Source organism: Pempheris klunzingeri, chromosome 5 (genome assembly GCF_042242105.1).
Source record: "Pempheris klunzingeri isolate RE-2024b chromosome 5, fPemKlu1.hap1, whole genome shotgun sequence".
Taxonomy (NCBI): Eukaryota; Metazoa; Chordata; class Actinopteri; order Acropomatiformes; family Pempheridae; genus Pempheris; species Pempheris klunzingeri.
In genome coordinates this window covers 4,235,623-4,256,497 of record NC_092016.1, presented here as the reverse complement: position 1 = coordinate 4,256,497, position 20,875 = coordinate 4,235,623, and the positions used below count along the sequence as shown (strand labels likewise).

Sequence of the window (20,875 nt, the reverse complement as noted above, 5' to 3'; positions counted from 1 at the left end):
TGTGTACTAAGAAGTTCTTGTGATAATAATAATCATAACAAATAGTCGGCAAAAACACACACTTGTGTGAAACATCCCTGTAAACAGTTCTGTGAGATTTAACTTCTTTTCTTTTTCCTCTTTTTTTTTTTTGGAGAGAAAGCACTGTTGGCCAGCAAAAGTTTGAAAGCCAATGACTCTAAAAGACACTTCTTGAATCGAGCGACTGTGACTTGGAATCCCCTGAGCACCGTTCACACTCTGCGGCTCTCGATGACCCGTCTGAACACGTTCCAGATGTCTGCAGAACCAGTTATTCTGTTTCCTCTCCTTTTTTTTTTTTTTTTTTTTTTTACCCCCCTCTCTTCCCTCCATTCCTCCGCTCCACACGCCCTGCCACTCATCTGCAGATGGCAGATCTGACACCTGGAGGATGCTGGGTAATCAGAGAGACAGCTGGCCGCCCAGTAGAGGAGAGCTACACATGCTCTCTCTCTCTCTCTCTCTCTCTCTCACACACACACACACACATACAAACATTGAGCAACAGCCTTGTGTGCAGGCATACACTAGCACTCACACTAACATGCATGAATTCTACACAAAAAGCCTGTGTGTGTGTGTTTGTGCATACAATGACATGCACATATATACTGTACATTCACTGCTGTATTTACTGGTGTTATGCAGAGTTAACGTATGGTGAGAATAACCTGTTCTTACATAATGATTCCTTTTATCAGTTATTTTGACCCACCGTGAGCAGGAGTGGTACCATATTGCAGTTACTGAGGGTGTGGCAGGAGGGTTCATACATGCATATCTCAATACCTGCCTCTGTACATTTTCAAGCTCCTACATGTGCATATTAGTCCTCTGTGAGCTGCAACATCCAAAACATATGAGGTTAAGACAACTTTTGGTATTTTCAAAACTGAGGCCTAAAAAATTTCCAAGCAGAGACAAAGAAATGTACGATGTACGGTCACGATTTCATGATGTCGTGCTTTTGTTTTACAAAATTCAGTTCAGATTCAGCAAACTGTAATAACACAGTAAGCTGTAGAAGGTTTCATTTCACACATGCAAGTAGTTTTATCTGATGTAAAACACAACTGTGAACTGTTCTTGAGCTGAATATCACTGCTATCAGTCTATGTTGTTGCAAGTGATACAGGAGAGTGGAGTTCAACACACAAGAGCCTGTACACTCCAATATTTACCATATTGTGGGTTAAATTGATTACTACAAATGTAACTCACAATATTTGTGCTAATATCATGGTTTAATGTCAGTCACACTATCTGGCTCTGGTACAAAGGGATTTCACAGAGTAAAAAAGCTAAATGTTCATCAGGAAATGGATGAAAATAGACAACCTTAGACACACACACACTCAGACATAAAGCCCACATTAACAATTACCACTTGTTTAAGTGTTGCTTTTGGTCATTCTTCTTTGCATTCACACTCTTAAAAGCACATTAAGTTAATTTTTCTGTATTTTTTCCTACTGCACTCTCCTGTTCGAGCTCTCCCACATGCCCCTTCGCAACCATTGCTTTTCTCATCCACCTCTGAGGATAGGAGACCCAGGCTATAAAGCCATTCCAGGCTCCTCCTGACAACTGCAGGAAGTAACAGCTACCTTTTTGGCCCACTGTCCAACAGCTGTAAAATGGCACATGTTACCCTACCGTTGAGCCAGTAGCAAAAAAAAAGCACCTGTCTGGAAAAGAAAGTTAGTGCAACAAAACTAAGAGGCCAGAGACTTGCTTTTGGCAAAAGCAAAGCCGTGACATCATAGCATTACAGATAGTATCAAGAGAGGTAAGAGATATGGAGCAATACGAGGAGATACACTATATTATATTAAGGCCGATGCCTGCACCTGCACCATGAATGCAAGCATTCACGCAACTAAATATGCACAGTCCCAAATGCTGTCTTGTTGCAGCTGTCAATGCCACTTGTGCAGACACGGACACACTGGAGTAAGAACAATGGAACTCTATGAGACAGAAGCTCTCTCAATGAGCTTAGCACCACATGAGGTTGTGTGCTGCCACTTCCATGTCTGCACCATAGGAAACGGAGAACGGTTCCAACTAATCATATGGGCAATTAAACCAGAATGAAGTTCACTTGACCCATACATGATGAGCTCATAGCGCACGTTGACTCTCAGAGGACCGCTGGCCGTGTTGTACGCGTCTCGTGATGTTTCTGTTGTCATTTCTCGCTGTTTTCTCTCGAGGGCTCCGAGCACGCTGCTCATCTTCCCTTTATCACTGAGCTATTATTTTACTGCATTTCACACCTGAAATTGTGGCTGATAGTTTGTCAGTCTTGGGATTTGTGAGGTTTCACACTACATCTAGTGCTTTTGCCCAAAGTTTGCCCTTCGATCAGCTTGCCAGATATCAATATATATATAAAATATGTTCCTATAGTACTAATTTGCCTTGACAAATATGTTTTAGTGAAAATGTTGTTGATTACATTCACTGGCCATGTGTTTTTTTTTTCAATCCTTAATATGTGGCGTCCCAAAGGTCGGGTATGTTTGAAAAATACTAGTTTGTACCATGTGTCAACTGACCACATTTGATGGCAAAAGTGTTTTTTTGAACAGCCACACTCAAAGGTGGGACCAAAGGCTTGACATCACAGAGAAGGGACCCACTGATTGCTCAAATGTGTATGAAGGTGTTCCCTTTTAGACAATTATTTTCCAAAGGCAGTCGAATAAAACAAGCGAAACTGAGAGAGGCATTCAAACCCTGTCTGTCTTCTTACCTCCACACACTAACTTGCTCAGTCTGGGTGAGCTTGTGGGATTGTCAGGTTGGGAAAGTTTCAAAATTTCCCGGGCACAGGTTGAGACATCCTGATCATTTTATACTGGACAGAGGTCAGAGGGTGGTTGATTGGTTGGGTGTAAGAAGAGCAGGACTTTGACCATAAATGGTTGGGTTTAGGATGCTAAAACACTTGCTTAAGGTGGGGGAAAGATAATGTTTCAATCATGTTATGATGATAAAACAGACAGGGTTGTAGATATGCATGTGGGTGGGCAGACTGCTCCCCTGAGCACCTTTATTAAGTGGAACGAGGGAAGGGGATGTTTGCATGAGTGAAAAGCCTTTGTGTTCTCTACACAAAAGACCTAGGTGAACATTACAGAGGCTTAAGTGACAACATGTATTCTCTCCCAAGTTGCTGTTAACATGAAATATTGCTAAAGTAAAGTGAGGGAGGGAGAGGCTTGGTCGAGGCAAGCGCCAGCACATACATCTAAACCTCGCCCCTCTGCTCGCTACCCTTAAGAGATTACATTATGGCGCTTGCCATTGTCCCACTTCTTCAAGACAAAGCCTGTTCCACTGTGCAAACAGCGCGCCTTGGAAAGATTGTAAAAGCAAGAGGTGAATGTCAAAGGCAGAAGTGAATAGGATCTCTCCCTTCTTTTGTCAAGCTGGTAAGGTATGCACAAACACATCACTGCGTGACAGAGAAGAAAGGAGGGCCTTGTGAGCGAAGGAGCCGGAAAAAGTTGAAGCGTCTTCACATGAAAAGGCCAATACCGTGAGAAGTCCCCTGCCTGACTCCTGGGTCTATAGAAAAAACCCCTCCACAAGTATTTGGATGAAAGACCCCCAAAACACACAGACGGCATTCCGCTAAAGACAAAACACAAGTCCTAGAACTAGAATGATGACCCACGACCAAGGAAAAAACTGTCTGGAAAATACAACATTAAAGTAATCTAAAAGACAAACAAAAAACAAAATTCATCTTCATTTGCTGCTAAGTGATATCAGATGTATGAAGAGCAGCCAACCACTGCTGAGCTTCCACCGTCCCGGCCCGAAGTCAACCTTGTCACGACCCAAACAAGGCTTTAACTGTCAGGGGCAATAATAAGGGCGACCTCGGCTCCCTCTAATTTACAAGGCCAGCGCCAGCCTGTAATTAATTGCTGCGTGCATAAATGTAAATGAGTCCACTGGGGAAGCAGAGGGGGAAAAAAAACGGCTGTCAGGCCAATATTCCAGCAGGGAGCAATCTGCGAGAGAGGGAAATGATTTAGAGGACAGCGCACAAATCTGCTGCTCCGTAAAACACGGGGAAGCTGAGTGTGAGGGGAGGCTTGTTGAGATGGAGGCGCTGGTCATCAGGAATGGTAAAAAATAGACATAGAAAAAAAACTGTGGTGGCAATAAATATCAAATGTTTCATTTCAGTCTTCTCCTCCCCCACACGTCTACAATTTGTGTTCATAAGAGAAATCAAACATACGGTTTATCTCATCTGCCATCTCTCCCACTGCAAACTGCTCTTACTTGTTGCACTACAATCACATGTTTATCTAAAGAATGAATGTCCATAATTCTTTTTATGGAAACCTTTAGCATGAAGCGAATGTTTACTGAGGATCAGGACTTTTTCCTTTACTTCATTTTTCCACTTTTTTTTTTTTTTTTTTTAAGCATTTAGTCGTTCTCTCCGTGGCTGAAACAGACGTCTTGCCTGCTCGAGGTTAGTAAGATGTCTGAGAGAGTGATTAGATGGCTAACAGTTATTGATCTGATATCCTCTAAGCTCCATTTTTCAGTCGCTGGCATTTTACTCACATTGTGTCTCCCATCTCAATTTGGAGTTGGTCATTATTCTTAAGCTTAAATATTACAGGGAAAGTTGACGGACTATGTATTGTATTTTAAGCAACACTGAAATGAAGCAGTACGACCCACAGAAACAACTCTACAGGTGGAAATGGGCACCCAAAGTCTCTTAGGGCACAATTCTTCTGTGTTTGGGTTATATCACACACCGTGACTCCCTCTGTCATCATTATTATTATCCCGTATCCTTTCCGACCACAGCAAACGTCACGGAGCTGCACAATGACAAACGGCACATAAAAGGCAGGCGGAAGAAATATGTAATGTCATGTAGTAATCACTGCCGCTACAATGGCAGCTCTCATTCATAAATCTCCTGCACAAAAGGCAGCCGCTTAACTCCCTTTGTGTGCACCATGAACAAACAGGCACAGAAACCATTGTTCATTGAGACCTGCACAAATGTGAGGAAAGCACATGTGAAATCCACGATGTATGGGTCAAAGTAGTGACACTTAAAGACACGAATATCCACACACACACACACACACACACACACACACACACACACACACACACACGGCGGACCTTGCAGCAGCCACAATAGCTTCTTTATGACATAAGCTCCTTTTCACTACAGTGCTTTACAAAGGCAAATGAGATTTTTCCTATAGCAGGCCTCCAGAAAAAACAATTGACATCACAGGCCAGCCTACGTATGTTTCCCATATTAAACAGGGAGACACAGCGTAAGCTCCTTGAGAATGAGACTAAACAGCTTGCTGAGGCAGCGATTTTCCCTCCTGCAGGGGCAGACCCTCCACCGACGTGAGGGACTGTGGCAAAGGGCCATTTTATTTGGTTACACACCGGCTGCGAGCCAAGACAAATGAACTACCTCTAACAATACAGTAGTACGACTGGCCTGATTGGTTGTTTCCAATGTAGTCTCGTCTCAGACTGACGCTAAAACAAAGTTTGCTCCCAAAACATGATGTTAACATTAGACGCATGAAAAAGCCCAACAGGTGGGTCATATGAGGAGCCAGCAATTCTCTTCACTTGGCTCACACAAAAGCACACACACATGCACAGAGCTGCTATCATTACCATTAAGTGTATCTTGTGTATTCTTGTGTGTGAGACCTTCTGGCACAAATGTCAGCATGCCACGATGCTGCTGTCTGTCCTACCATCTAAAGTGTGTTGGATTACGTGGCGGAAACCTGAGGTCTGAGCCCAGTCAGCTCGATACCCGAGCCAGCGCCACTCCTCTGCGCACCCCGTCATCACCGAACACCACACTCCACACTTTGGCTAATCCCAACAGCGTGTACGGAACATAGTATACCATATACAAATAGACATGAGCCAGGAGCGTGTCAGGAGCATGTCATTTATGAATACGTTCCCAGGCGCTATACAACCCTGGGAACCTCATGACACGAGGAATGAACCTCATGTGTGTATCTCACGAAGAAGGGCTGCTCTCTGAGCTGTCCATCAAGTGGTACGTTTCTATTCAGAGCAGATATCCAGCCTCCCGCGCTCTCCATCTTTCTCTCTTTTTTTTTTGCCTCCATCTCTCCGAGCCCAAACATTCACCACCATCTCATGATGACAACGGCTCGATTAAAGACTTCTTTACGGCCTGGAAACCATGGCAACGCCCTGCGTAGACAAGCTGGCCGACGACCAATTGGATCTGAGCTTCGGTGGGTGGGACCACGTTATCTTGGCCCTCGCTACTTTACCACAGGGTCATTTCAGAGGCCTCACACCCCGAATCCTGCTGCCACGCCCCATTACTCCAAACCACTATGAGTGGTAAAGTGAAGGTTAGCCAGTCCGCTTTTAGAGGATGATGATGCTTCTACAGATGGGAGGAGCAGAATCTAACTACAAAGGCAATGTAAACATGAGCAAGGACTACAAGCACACCAGACTTGTTTGCTGTTATTTTAACTCCAAAGCTCTTGTTAATCTATTGCAGTTAGTTTGAGCAGGTGACAATGATGCCACGAACGAGTTCTGCACCAAATAACCAAAGATTCCTTGAAAGGCGAGTCGTCATATTCCTCCAAGAGAATTGCAGCACACCTAACTGTAAAAGCTTCATTGTTGTGCAGGTACTCTGCAGCTCAGATTGTGAGATGTGAGATGCATTATGGGAATTGTAGGCTTGAGCTTTTGGAGCTTGACCCAAACTAAGGAACTCAATCTCGGGATAGTTGAGGTTCTGCTGCTTCAATTTGGAAAATTAGTTTTTTTTGCTCCCCAAGTTAATGAATGTCCAACACTAAATTGTTGGAGTGCTCCTTTAAGTAGGACTTGGCATGTTTTTTTTTTTCCATTACATTTGCATTCTTACAGTCACACAAAACTTGATGCTTGTCTCCCAGATGATTGCAAATCTTGTTTTTCTATCCAAGCCTTTGTATCTTCAAAATACTTTCAGTTACTATTCAACCTCGTTTACACAATACACCAGCACCAGCTTGTTTATTAAACCGAAAAAGTCAAGGACAACAGATAGAAGTAAATTCCCCTTACTTTGGAGCTGAGGAAGTGAGCTACGTGTGACTGTACATCATGTAATGTGCTGTACGCCTTAGAATGTGTGTGTGTTTGTGTGTAGTGTGCATGTGGGCGTGCACAGTCTGAGCCAAAGCACGAACGCACTGCAGCGTGTGGTTCTGATTTGTCGGTCTGAGCAGCGTGCGCCACTTTCAGCGGCTCCCTCACAACGGTCTCAGGGAGGCTCACGGGAACAGCACAGCACAGGAGGCCTTTTCCTCCGCCACAAACATGTCAGCACATTTCATTTGTCTTTCTCATCTCTGGACACACAGAGCCACAGTGGTGTTGCACCGGAGTGGCCCTGAAAACAGCTGGCTTTAAAAATCTTGAGAATAAAGTGAAAAGTGGCGATCGAATTCACAGGCGCAGCTGCTGAGACAGCCGCTTGTATCAAAAGGTAGTGCAAATAATTTCCTCTGTTTGTTTTATCGTGCAGGGAGTGCCAGAGGGGTGGGGTTTATGTGACAATTCAGAAAGAGTCTGTCAGTCAGACAAAGGATGAGTCAACGTATCTTCAACACTCTCAATCGTTTGTAAAAACTTTCAGTCCCTTGTATTGTCTTAAACATCAAACCACGCCCATGTGGTCCTCAAGCAGTATAAACCAAAGCAGGAGATGTTGACTTATGGAGACTTATGACACCGACTCTCACATAATGATCACCTTAAGCACACTGCAGGATGTTGTTGTAGTCAGAAGCCATCCCGGGGCATTTATTTAGAATATTTCAACTTGTGAGGAGAGAATCATTTCATGTCTCAATAATTCCTGGTTTACTTTGCAGAATATTCTTCCTAACTCTACCGAGAAGGTTTGTTACTAATGCAGAAAATACATCACCGTTTGAAGACAGACAGAAATAAAAAGAGGGGGAGGAGGAGGAAGAAAGGATGAAACTCTCAAAGCTCCTGGACATGCAAACATGCTCGCATGTGATTTCCCTTTTCTGTAAAATCATCACGAGCAGTGTAATTGCTAAAGCATCTGTTGCTGCTGCAATCCAAGGCAGCGACTCCTGACTGACAGATAAAGGGCCACTCGAGCTCCAGTGTCAGTCACCCTGTAGTCTAGCTAGAGATACCAAAAGCCTGCAGTCTGACTGGCTGAAATGAAAAGAGCGACAACGACACTTTAATCTTGTAATTTGTGCCCACGAATTAGCAAAAAATCAACCGCGGTGGGCACTTTTCCAGGACTCCTTTTTCTTTGCATCTACTTTTGGCTGCTGCTCCTGGAGACGCTTAAACACCCATCAAGCACAACAGAGATGCTGCAGTCTGAATTATGTCTTTTTTTCCCTTTAAAGTAAAATAATAAAGTTGCAATGATGGGATTTCCATGACTGAGCAGCACTGAATAATAACTTGTGAGGCTAATCTGTTTTGCATGCAACATCACTTTTTTTTTCTGCTGTTGTTTTTCAGATGTTATACGTTTCGAGAGTTTAACATTCGGTGTTCAGAACGAAAGGAGAGTCAGAATGTCAACCAAGAGTTAAATCTACTTTCTATGTTAATTTTCTTTTTGAAACTCAAAACCCTCATTTGATTGTTCCAACATATCAATGAAGCCGAGCGTCATATTTTCTATGAGGTGGATGTTTAACTTTAAAAGCTGTTTGCCCTTTTCTTCACTTTGCATGTATCACTACATAACTGGTTTTCAGTTTCCCAAAAGCATCTTAACTCTTAATCCCACTACAAGCCAAGAGAGCAAAATCATTTTTATAACTTAACTGCAGGAAACTTGTTCTCTCCATAAAAGAAAACAGCGTCAAGTCGCTTTTTGGGACTTTTTGAGTTTGGTGCGGACCAACCAGCAGAGTCCGATCAACATGAACATGTTTGCTGAGTGATTCAAATACTGACAGACTCTGAGGAATCAGCTAATGTGACCACATCCACGATAAAGAAGTCATTTTCCTGCTGCTCACCATTTAGTTCTTCTTTACAATTTATTCAAAATGACTACCGCCTCTTAGGATGTAAGAAATAACCCTGACCTGGCTTCCCCAAAGTTCTTGAGCATTAAAGGAAAATTCCATCCCGCAGTACCTTGTATACGCATATATCATGAGTTGGATTTGTTCAGTGCATTCCAGGAATTATTTGATGTTACTTCAGTTACGGAGTCCCTACATTTCTAAAAATGACGAGAAATGAAGAGAAATGGCAGCTCTTTGTGATGTGTTGCTGTAGAGTGTGATGGTGAGTTTTTCCACTTGAGAAAACCTGAGAGAGAGAGAGAGAGAGAGAGAGAGAGAGAGCGAGAGAGAGAGAGAGAGAGAGAGCAGAGAGAGAGAGAGAGAGCGATGCTGCGGTTTGCTATACCAACTTATTCACAAATCACGAAACAAACAGGAAAACAGAAAAACAGCAACATTGCAGACAACGTTCATCTCCGATAATCATAATATATGAAAAAAATGTTAGTGGTTTCAGTTTAATGTGGATTTAAGCCGCCCCTTGTTGTTTTTCTCTCTCGGCATGTTGCCAGTTTGTCACTGTGTTAACACTGCAGCAGTCATTTGTCAGAGGCTCTTGTGTAAACCATACATTTATAAATCTTACTCAGTCCTTTGCAGCTACATAATAGCCATTGTTAATGCTGCAGTCATCAGATGACAGTGACACACACCCTGATGCCTGAGAGAGTCAGAGAGAGCAAAGCAGCCGGGAAAAAGATGAACTTCGTGAACTGCTCTGTGCATCAGAATGCCGAAAATATGAGCTACACATCAAGGACAAACCACGACGCTGAACAAAGATGTTGCTTAAATACTGTATGTAAAGATGAGAAATGAAGAGGAAGGAGGAGTGAGTGAGGAGTGAGTCTGTGTGGAGGAAACGCTGTTGTCATTACAAGATGTTGTGTCAAGTAAGCTCTTATTCTGAGCTTTGTAATTGGATGGTGGGGAGCAGGTGCTGGAGAATCAGCAGCAGAAAGGAAAGGTTACTCCGGCCATTGAAAGAGAGGAGAATGAATGCGGCCCCTCGTTATTCTCCGTTCAGGGGGAAAATGAGGAAGCTGTTTCCAAGGTTATGTGGTGGTGGAGAACAGAGGAGGGATCCACAGAGAGGTACGCCCGCCCAGCAGGGCGATCACACACACACACACACACACACACAGGCAGAGTTAAGAACATATATACATGCACTTCGAAGGGCCATCCAGTACACACATGACACACATGACACACATGACACACGGACACACGGACACACCACAAGTCACACAGAGACATGCTTTTACACTATACACACCTAAAGACATGCAAAACAAATGTCAACATGCACATGAGCACAGTTCCTCACACATGGAGGACTATTTGACAGCTCTGCCAATGATCACAAAAACACAAAAGATATAAAAATCCATAAACACAGACACGCACTATATATACACACACACACCTAAGCTTGCATTGTGGTTGAGAAACTTATGGGCATCTGCCAGCCTGCTTCAAGTGCTCATTCTCCGGGGCCTCAACCTTTCTTTTTCAGCAACAACACTGCAATTTGGGTGTGCCGTTGGGCCAGAGATAAGTATAGGCTGACTAATATGCACTTAGGACCCAGGGAGAAATACTTAGGACTAAATGTTTAATTTGTGTTTGTACAACACATGTCCAATTTGGGGGCTGGTGTCTTTTTCAAAGAGCCCGACAACAAATAATTAGGACTCTCCAGCTCGGCCACAGGCTTAAAATGGTGGAGCGACGGTTTTCCGATGAAGGTGAATGACATCTTCAAAAAAACAACATGTGGAACGAGTTAAATCTTCAACACTGTGGTCAGATGGCAGATAGACGTTTAGCTCAATAGACAGGGTAAATAAAATAACAGTGTTGCTAAAGGGGTTAAATTAAATACAGAATTTCTTTTGCATATCAGGATGTTGTGGATGTCTGACAAATGGCAAACTCACAGCCACAGGCGCAAACTCAAAGCAGTCCTCCACCTCCCCTGTCCAGTCTCTCCCTTCATCTCACTCTCTCTTTCTCTCAGCCGTCAAATCTCTTAATCTTTAGTCCTTCCAACTGCTTGTAGCCTCTCTCAGCCACTAAAGAGTCCCTCTGTGCCACACCAGATGAAAAGGCCTCTCAGAGCTCAAGAAATGTATGCGGCATATTAGAATAACGCGTGAGCAATGGATAGATTTCTAAGTATGAGAATTAGATCCTGAGGTTGGTCTTGCATTACATTAACACCAGCTTGCACATTTTGAGAGCTTAACATTGGAGGCAATTAAAAGAAGAAGAAGGAAAAAAAAAAAGAGAGAGATGTAATCAGAAAACGTAATTGCCTAAATCAATACAGAAAATCTGAAAATTGAATAAAATAATTATCTGTTCAGCTACACAGGCCCAACAATTAAGATGCATTTTATTTTTTTAAATAAGCAAATCTGTGCCATTAAAAGAACTAAACAAAACGTAGCCTGAGAAATTAAAACGTTCTACCATGAGAAATAATATTCATCTTGTAAATTATTTTACACCAGGGAGAGAAATTTGCCAGAAAATGCGGGACATTTTACGCGAGGCTCATAATAGTGATTCCACGTTGCTGACAGATTCCTAATGGACCACACAGTGACCGGCCGCTGTGCGCAGGCTTGTCCGCCAGTTGTCAGCGCGGATCCCCACAGAAGAAGAAGAAGGAGGAGTGGTGGGGTTGGGGTTGGGGTTGGGGGGGGGGAGATAAAAAAGCTGCAGGTCTCCCTCAGACAGCGGAGACAGCGCAACCATGCAGCCCGGGACAATGTGCTGAATTGGCAGCCTATATATAAGTCTGCCATTTGGACACTCTAATGCCACTTTACCTTATGAGGGAACTTCAAGCCGCAGCACCTGCTCAAAACAAAATGCCATAGGAGATCAACTTCAGCGACCCCCCCCCCCCCACCATGCTCGGATTGTTTTTCAGACAGACACTCTCACTTACAAGTGAAGGGGGGGGGGGGTCGTGGTGGTGGTCTATAAATTGTTCTGCCAGAGTCCAAACAATTAAACAACTTGTTGGAAATTGTGATTTACTGCGGCGTGGGCAGGTCCAAACTGGCAACTGGAGGATCTGTCAAGTAGGGCAATTATAGCAGTGAGTGGAGGAGTGATTTCATGCGCAAACAACACAAAAAAAAAAAAAATGCGGATGCGTAAAACAATTAAAGCTGATGCTGGGAAATTGCGCTTTTTTCTCGCTCAATCCAAATATGAGAAGAAGTTGAGACATAAAGTTTACAGTGCCTCACACATCAGCAGCTGACATCAGACAGTTGTCAAGGACTTTGCGTTTTTGTCTCGTTTTTGTCAAGCAAGTACCTTCTCTCTCTCTTTCTCGCTCTGTTTCTCTAAAAGCTCCTTATCTGCAGGCGAGCAGCGGCTTATCTGTGAGGTGTAGTGTGGCTGCGAACGTGGGGAACTCCCTGAAAACACTCTATCGGTCTTTTCCAGGCCGTTGTCGTGCGCCTTGTCCTCCTGTACCCCCGGTCACATCCTCACCGTGAACTCAGGGCAAACTTTCACACAGGAGACGGACCCAGCTGATTGTCCGAGCTGCAGACTCTTCGCTTCGGATAAGAAACTGCAACCCCCCCCCCCCTCCTCCTCCTCTTCCTCTTCCTCCTCCTCCTCCTCCTCCTCCTCCCGCATGCATGGCTCAAGTTCACACACCCACAATTAACTCCACGCATAAGCAGCGCTGTCACTCTGTCACGCTGACACGTTTTTATCAGCCACAAAGTGAAGACGGACTTCACTTCTCACCTGAAGACAGACAATGAAAATCACGTAGGGAAGAAAATAAACTTACTGACTAATTTCTCGGGGACACCGTCCTGTTTCCCCTCGGTATTGTCTCCCAGTGGATCCGGGTTGGGGCTCCGAGTCTATTTTAATTTATGACTCACGCATTCTTCAAGGGTCAGTCGCCGTGACCTCCGGGGGGAAAAGTTAACCTGGGGCCTAAAGACGCTCCACTTTCTCCCCTCTGCAGTCTAACTCTCAGTATTGTTCTCCACAGTGGATGTGCGGGAAACACAGCGCACCACAAAGTCAAATGTGCGTCTGCGGAGCCGGGGACGCGCACGAGAAGCAAAGCTTGTCCGTGTGTGTGTGTGTGTGTGTGTGTGTGTGTGGCCGGAGAGGAAACTGCTGAGAGCATCATCCCACACACACACACACACACACACCAGTGGGTCAGAATGGGATGGCTTCAGGAGCCCTCCAGCTTCTTTAAACTAAACTCTCAAAAGATGCTTTAAAAGTAAAGTTCAGTGGCTCTTTCATAATTTGCTACCAGCAATTTTACGCAAAGTTTTTTTTTTTTTCTGCATATGTTCTGTCAGACTCTCCCTAAGTGTCTCTTAATGGGTTCTGAGCGCACAGAACCATTTTGTGGGGCTGCAGAGCGGCTGGACCATTTCTGTTAATAGAGCATGACAGGGGTGCAGAGGAGAGGAGGATGGACACAGTTCAGCTGAAAGTTACACACTCTGCTTTTGTCGCACATCACAGTTACATCCTTCATGGCAGAAATTAACCCTGGATATTTAATTTTGATTGTACACCCAATAGCTTAAACTGGGTGGGTGGGGGTGGAACTGCTTTAATTAACTCATGTTTGACAGATGAATTTCTTTTATTTTTCAAATCAGTGGATAGAAGTGATGCAAAATCACAACTATTTGGAAAGTTGTTTTTTTTTTTAATATGTCGCTCAGAGTTCTCTCACAAACATATAATTTAATGGGCTTATTATGAGTCTAATGTTGGTTATCAGAAATGAAAATAACCACTATTTCCAATAATGTGCCTGTGTGTGTCATAGAGTACAACAAATATTTTTTAAATATATATATTGACAATAAAATCATGGAATTTGTATTATAATTGGTTATGGCCTATTGTTACATCACAAACCTGCTGCGTTTGGTCCCATTTTAAGTCAGTTTCAACATTTATAAAAGACTCAACAGAATAATTTAGTTGGGTTTTTCTGCAACAACTTGACACAGAACTTCTCTAAATCTAAATCTTTTCCTGAGAGTTAGGTTTTGTCAGGTCACGTAGGGTCGGCGGAGTCTAATCACGGCCCAGCTGCAGGTTTAAAGGCACTGATGCCCCCTGAATCTGCTGCTGTCATCGCTGTCTGTTGTGGAGCAGCGATAACCGGAGTGCGCACCGACTTTCACAACAAGCAGCCCGGAGGACGCGCCGGTCCCGGTGCTGTCCGCACTCATGCAACAGGACTCCTCTTACCTGGCTTCACTTGTTCGTCATGCGCTGCGTCTTCCCTGGCAAACTTGAAGATTGTTTCGGGCGATGATAAAGAGTTTCAGCGTCGGTACCAAAACGACAGGAGTCAGTTCAAACAGCCCTCAAATCCCGTGCGTAAAGTCACCATCGCTGGAGCGGGTCGCTGACTTTGGTAACTCCTCTGTTTGCGCTCCGCCGAGGATCAGAAAGTAGAATGAAAAGACTTCGGCGTCGTTGTCAGAGGTGGTGCTGAGCCCGAGGAGCTGTCATTGAGGGATTGTTTAAAAGTATTTGAAGTTATTTCCCGTCCGGCACTATGTGGAGGTTAAGTGAGAGTGCGGGACAGTGTCGGGTAAAGAGGCAGAGGCAGGATAACCCCTCCTCTCTCTCTCTCTCTCTCTCTCTCTCTCTCTCTCCCTCTCTCTCTCTCTCTCTCTCCCTCTCGGCGTGTCTGACTTTCTCCAAGTGAATTCTTCATTAAAATATAAAACAGATTAGCTTTTGTTTCCTTCTCATTCCTCATGATAACTTTTACCCTCACCTCATCTTTCCTCCTCTGCTCCGCATCTCAACTTTTACGCTCCCCTCCGTCCTCTCTCCTCTGCGCTAATGTTGCCTGTGCGCGCGGACTGGTAACCTGCTGCTGGCGACCACTTTGAGTGCAAATTTAATATATTATTGCTTCAGTACTTTTATGTTTTTGGGGCCGTATTTTTCTAACAAACTTGTGTCCAACTTGTGTCTACAAATCGACAAACGACGCAGGCGTTTGTCAATTTGTGCTGATTTAAAAAAATAAAATGCTTGAAGCAAAAAAAAAAAAAAAAAAAAAAGGTGTCTCACCATCGGTCGTTTATTGTTAAAACGATGGGAATAACAATTTAAAATAAAGTCTGTGATTCAAAATGAAGCTCCTCCCGTCGTCTCTGAAGCATGTCTGATATTGTCAACTCTTCAAAGTTTGATTATCATTCACTTTGCGCCAGAAAAAAAATATTAATTGGAAATATTACAGTAAAGTGTGGACTTAATTAACTAGACAAAACGTGTTGAGCTTATTAAAAATGGAGCCCAAACGCAAACACGTCTCGTTTAATATTTCGATGCCTGCAGAGATGGACTTCAGAGTCCCGTCAGAGGTGAGAGCGCCTCGGGGCTCTGCCTCCATTACATCTACTCTTACGCCACCTTTTGGCGCTTTTAACGCAGGTCATCCAACAGAGGCTTCATGATGGGCTGGACGTGCCCTCTTAGAAATAAAAGTAATATAACGAGAATACGCCTTAGAAAAGTGAAATATCCAAATGCAAACTCTTATTCAACTATGATCTGTTTTTAAATTATAGTGCCAAGCTATTAAAATATTGTCATCTGAAAAATAATCTTATATATAATCTTGAAAGCCCACTAAGTATTATAGATCTGTTTTTGTTGGTCTTGTTTCTGATCATCTTGCAGGAATTTACTCTAAACGACATGAAACTACATGGCCCATGCTACGTTTATCACATTTTAGTTCCATGAAACAAATATTGAATCGTGTTTTAAATCACAGATGGTTGGATTCCCTGTAGCACCATTTTAGATGCCCTTAACTTTAGCACCATAAAGCATTTCATTTCTTGTGCATGTGACAAGAATATCTCAGTATGTGAACACATACAAGGAATTTGACTTTGAGTTTTCCCACTGCTCTGTTGTACTTAAACATCACCAGACAAAAAAGGGAGACAATGCAAACACACATTTAGCTTAACTAAACAAAAACAACTGTGTACAATGTAAATGTATGAATATATATAAGTGTAGGTTTTTTTAAAAATGTTGTAATTGTACCTGCTACAATAACAGAACAGAAATCTGACACATAAACGCGTTAACAGTCATTTGTTTTAAGGGTGAAGTACCACAATCCAGAGATAAGCGGCAGCAGAGAGTTAAAACAATCGGCTGCAGCACAAACGAAGAAGAAGACGGAACCGGAAGTGGCGACACAGAGGATTGTTGACAACCCCAGCTAGCCTTTGCTAGGTGGTATGATATTTCATTGACATTTTACTAAAGCCTGCGTTCACAATGAGTTCTCCAGAGGACCGACACGGGACAAAACGACCCGCGTCTCCAAGCCAAGTGAGTGAAATGATAAAAATTCAACGTGGTCCGTGGATGAAAGCTCTGAATGACTTAGATACGTTTAGCGTCGCGTTAGCCTGTTTGCTAACGGTAGGCTCCAGGAGCTTTATCGTGAAATCTGAACACGTTTTGTGTTTGCGGTCTGGACAAAGTTTATTCCCCTTTAGAATAAGATGCTTAAAAGTCATGCGTTGTGCAAATTGTACAAAAAATAAACGAGCTCCGTGTGTTTTACTCTGCAAGGAATACTGACTAGAAGTCACTCAGTGTGTTTAATTAAAATACTAACTTTCTATTCTCAGTTGTAAATAAATAAATAGCATTAAAAACACTAATGTCTTCGGAAATAATACGCGTGTGTGTTTCAGACCTGCATTGTGCTCCTTTCTAAAATGTATTATTACATAAAACACAGAAGTTCTTAATCCTAAATCAGGACATTTCTGTCAGTGAACAGAGTTGTGGTGAACTTTTTTTATGTCCTTCTGTCCTTCATGTTTTTAAGCTTCTCTCCTTTTCCTCAAACTTACAGTGAATTTAGGTGCAAATGTGTGTCTAAAGCTCATTTAGTTATTAATTTGCATCCTGAAATCACTGTCAGCTGTATGTACAGGTCGGGATGCTGTCTTTTTCCATCTCCACCTTTTTTATTTCTGTTGGTTGCTATATTTTCTAGTCATTTTTATGACATTAATTTACAAAATAATTTTTTTTTTTAAACAAAATCTGTGTATTTGTTCCCTCCCTGGGCACAGTGGACACAAGTCCAATGAATCACATCATGCTAACTCCTAGTAATAATCAAGCAGTAGTCAGTACATGGTCACTTTACCCTGCTAATATTTGACCATTGCACATACATACCTGCACATACTATACAACGTTTTCATTTTGAATTATATTTCTCATTCTTTATTGTAAATATTTATATTTCTAATATGTTTCTTGACTCGCAGTGCTTGTTCTTCTCTGTGTTTAATGATATGCACCCATATTCCAAGGCAAACTCCTCGTACAGGGAAAGCTGACTTGGCTTATAACCTGATTCTGATTCTGACACATCAATTTAAAACCTGATATTTTATGAACTTTTAAGGGGATTCTCTCCTTTGTCAGTTTCCAACCCTATATCCCTGAATATGCATAACTTAATACTCACAAACAGCTCACTTGGTCATTCTGGAAATAAACATAAGCAAACGTACCTCCAACAGACGGAAGGAACCACTGATCCCTCTGGTTTTAAAGTCTATGCTCAGTAGACAAGATTGTGTGAGTCATCAGCGGGTGAAGGGACAGCACTCCCTATTGATTGGAAACAACCTCTACTGCTTTGTTAAAACTCTCATTTCACAAATAATCTGATGACTTGAGCGCGATATGTTTTGAGGAAGTGCGTCCACATTCTAACAGTGTTTCTCTTTGGCAGGATGGGTCGACCCAGTGGGCATCAGCTGATCTAGGAAGTGACGAGAGAAAGCAGAAGTTTTTGCGGTTGATGGGTGCCGGCAAGGTTTGTTTTGTGTATTGTAGATCGCTATATTTTCAGTTCACTTTATTGTGGGCCTGTTTTCAGCAGCATAACAAGTCAAAGAAAACCTTATAGCTTTGTTTAACTTGTCACTGGCACACTAACATTCAGAGAAGTTGTGACAATCGAAATAAAATGTGACTTTTCTGTTTTCCAGAAAGAACACACTGGACGCCTTGTTATTGGTGACCACAAGTCGACATCCCACGTCCGCAGTGGTAAGTTTCTTTATTAAGCTTTTTGTCGAATGCTGTATTTGTTTTGATATTTTAAGACTTGTCCAAACTACTGTCCCTTTGCCACTTACCCTTCTTGGCTCATCCTCATGCCCAATGCAATTAACCCGGCTTCCCCATTACACATCCGCCACACAGATCTATCCATGCATGGATAGGCCTGTATTGGCTGTGTGTGCCCGCTGTGACCGGTGTCTCCTCTGCAGGGCAGGAAGATAGGAAGATCAACGAGCAGCTAGAGATGCAGTACCAGCAAGGCATGGATGGAAAGCTGTCTGGCCGGAACCGGAGACACTGTGGCCTGGGTTTTAGTGAGGTGAGGGCTCATCCAGGGCCAGAGGAGACGGCGTATTGATTTTTGAGATACTTCTTTAATCAGATCTTTAATTCAAGTCATAAAAAACATTCAATAAATGGCAGCTAAGTCCAGCAGACTGCTGCACGTTCAGCTGACTGCTCATTGTTAAACTGGCTTGCTTTTGCTGTAGTGTTCTAGTGAAACAATGTCCATCCATGCACCTTTAGATCTCCATGTCCATCTTTTAATCACAATCAATCATCCATGATTAATGACCCATGAGTCTGTTTTAAAGCTGCAGATTTAAACTAGAGTCCAGACTGCACTCAGTTTCCTTCTCTATTGCTTTATCCAAAATATTGTACTGAATTATGTTTTTCAGTAAATTGCAAGTAACTAACTTTACACATGATAACATGCTTTGTTACTTTTTATGAGAAGCTGTATATTTGTAGCTGTTGCTATATTAGAATTAGAATTCCAACAAAAATACCATGCAAGAAAACTGAATTTATTGTGTGCAGCATGTTTAATATACAAAGACAGTTTAATATCAAGTATCTCAACTCAGGATGCAACCACAAGGTGCATGATGGGAAATGTTTAGGGTTTTGGCAGTGGAGGACACGCAAAAGTCAAAGTTAGGACATTTTCATTACATGCTGCTACTCCACCATAGCAGAACACTCCTGGGTGACCTGAGAGGTGGAGAGTGTTGGTGAGGTACGAGACAGGAATAAGGAGAACACACATAGCCAAAGTGTGGTATCCATCCCTCTGTTGTCTTTGTGTCTCATTCATAGTTTTAGATAGACAACACATGCTTCATCTTTTGTGTTGTCTTTGATGGTGTCAAAGTGTGTGTGCAGTGTGGGCGCGGCTGGCAAATAGCACACACACGATACACTGTCGATATTCACTATGCAATTAATACTCAAACAAAAGGGCCAACGTCTGCCAACACTGAATAACTGCCCAAGCTGATGTCGCATTACTGTTTTTGGTTTTAAAGTCTAGTCTAAGTCTAAGTCTCAAGGAAAGATAATGGTCCATCACACCCTAAATGTATCCGGTTGTCCCTTAGTCCATCCGAGACGTTAAAAGAAATCATCTTTTTGGTCTCTTACCCACAGCCTGACGATCAGCCAGAGTTGTTTCCCTCCCCACCAGTGGACAGTAAGACAGAAGCAAAGGAGGAAGAGAAGCCCACCAGTAAAGAAGAGGAGACAGACGCCCAGGACGAAGGCTGCGACCCCAACCCACAGGAACAGACGTCAGACGAGGCCAAGCCCAGCTCGGACAGAGGGGATGAAGACCGGAAACACGGCTACAAAATGGCCTTTGTAAAGTCAGCGTAGGTGTACGGGGGATTAGTTTTTGTAATCACAGATTTGTACATTTTGACATTATTTGTTTAACTGTATGCGATCACCCTTCATTTTAGTCCTTTTTACTGTGTAGGAATGGGTTGGTTCATGAGGAGACATCTCGGTGTGCATGTTGTCAAAGCGTCACATCTGCAGGCTCAAATGTCAGCTTTTGTTTTGGTATTGTGTCATGTTAAGACTGCAAACATTTTTATTTTGTTTGATGATTTTAACAATCGCCACATTTGCAACGACTTGTGCAGGTGGAAACAGAAATGCTTTGTCAGTCAGCATGATTGAACGTTGTACATTTTGGGATTTCTTGTTTGAAAACCAATAAAAGGAAGTGCCGGTTGTAATGTTTGCTCTTTGTAACGTGATGGTTTCTATGCAAGACTGATGGTTTCTATGCAAGACTGTGTTTGCGCGCTGCATTACGCATCCTTGTGAACTCTGTTTGTTTAGTGCAGGAAAGCTCCGTTTACCCCACTTCCTTCATAGGATTCTCTGGGTGGTTAATCAGAAATTTTATACACACATATATATATATATATATATATATATATATATATATATATAGAGAGAGAGAGAGAGAGAGAGAGAATCTAAACCAGTACACAGTATTACATGTTATCACCGTATGGGTTTAGAAAGTAACTACAGCTGTCAGATAAATGTGGAGTGAAAAGTCAAACATTTTCCAGAAATTGCATGAAAAAAAAAAACTCAGGTTCAGAACAAGCACAGTAGTTTTAAAGGCTGTCACACTCCAGCTCTGAGTATAAACTGTGCGCATGTCTGAAGTCACGTGAGTCGCTCACACCATCACCAGGCTGAGGAGAAGCAGCTCCGGCACTACGTGG

The 20,875-nt window shown here is 42.8% G+C and overlaps 2 protein-coding genes across 3 annotated transcripts in view; one reads left to right on the top strand and one right to left on the bottom strand.

The window, feature by feature from the left end:
• The window catches only part of LOC139201018 (transcription factor SOX-6-like), a 104,285-nt gene extending 89,520 nt beyond the window's left edge, over window positions 1-14,765 (bottom strand). Inside the window, exon 1 of one of the 2 annotated variants that reach the window (XM_070830220.1) lies at window positions 14,451-14,765. The gene's annotated coding sequence lies outside the window, so the exon portion shown is untranslated. Of the gene's footprint in view, window positions 1-11,116; window positions 11,192-14,450 lie in introns of those variants that run through there. The other variant, XM_070830221.1, reaches the window with a different exon arrangement.
• A 1,672-nt stretch (window positions 14,766-16,437) lies between these two features.
• On the top strand, window positions 16,438-20,360 carry c5h11orf58 (chromosome 5 C11orf58 homolog). The gene is made up of 5 exons (XM_070831094.1): window positions 16,438-16,577; window positions 18,010-18,093; window positions 18,269-18,329; window positions 18,554-18,663; window positions 19,779-20,360. Exons 1-5 carry the CDS (start codon window positions 16,524-16,526, stop codon window positions 20,001-20,003), a joined length of 534 nt encoding a protein of 177 aa, XP_070687195.1. The 5' UTR covers window positions 16,438-16,523; the 3' UTR covers window positions 20,004-20,360.
• The last annotated feature ends 515 nt before the right edge of the window (window positions 20,361-20,875 follow it).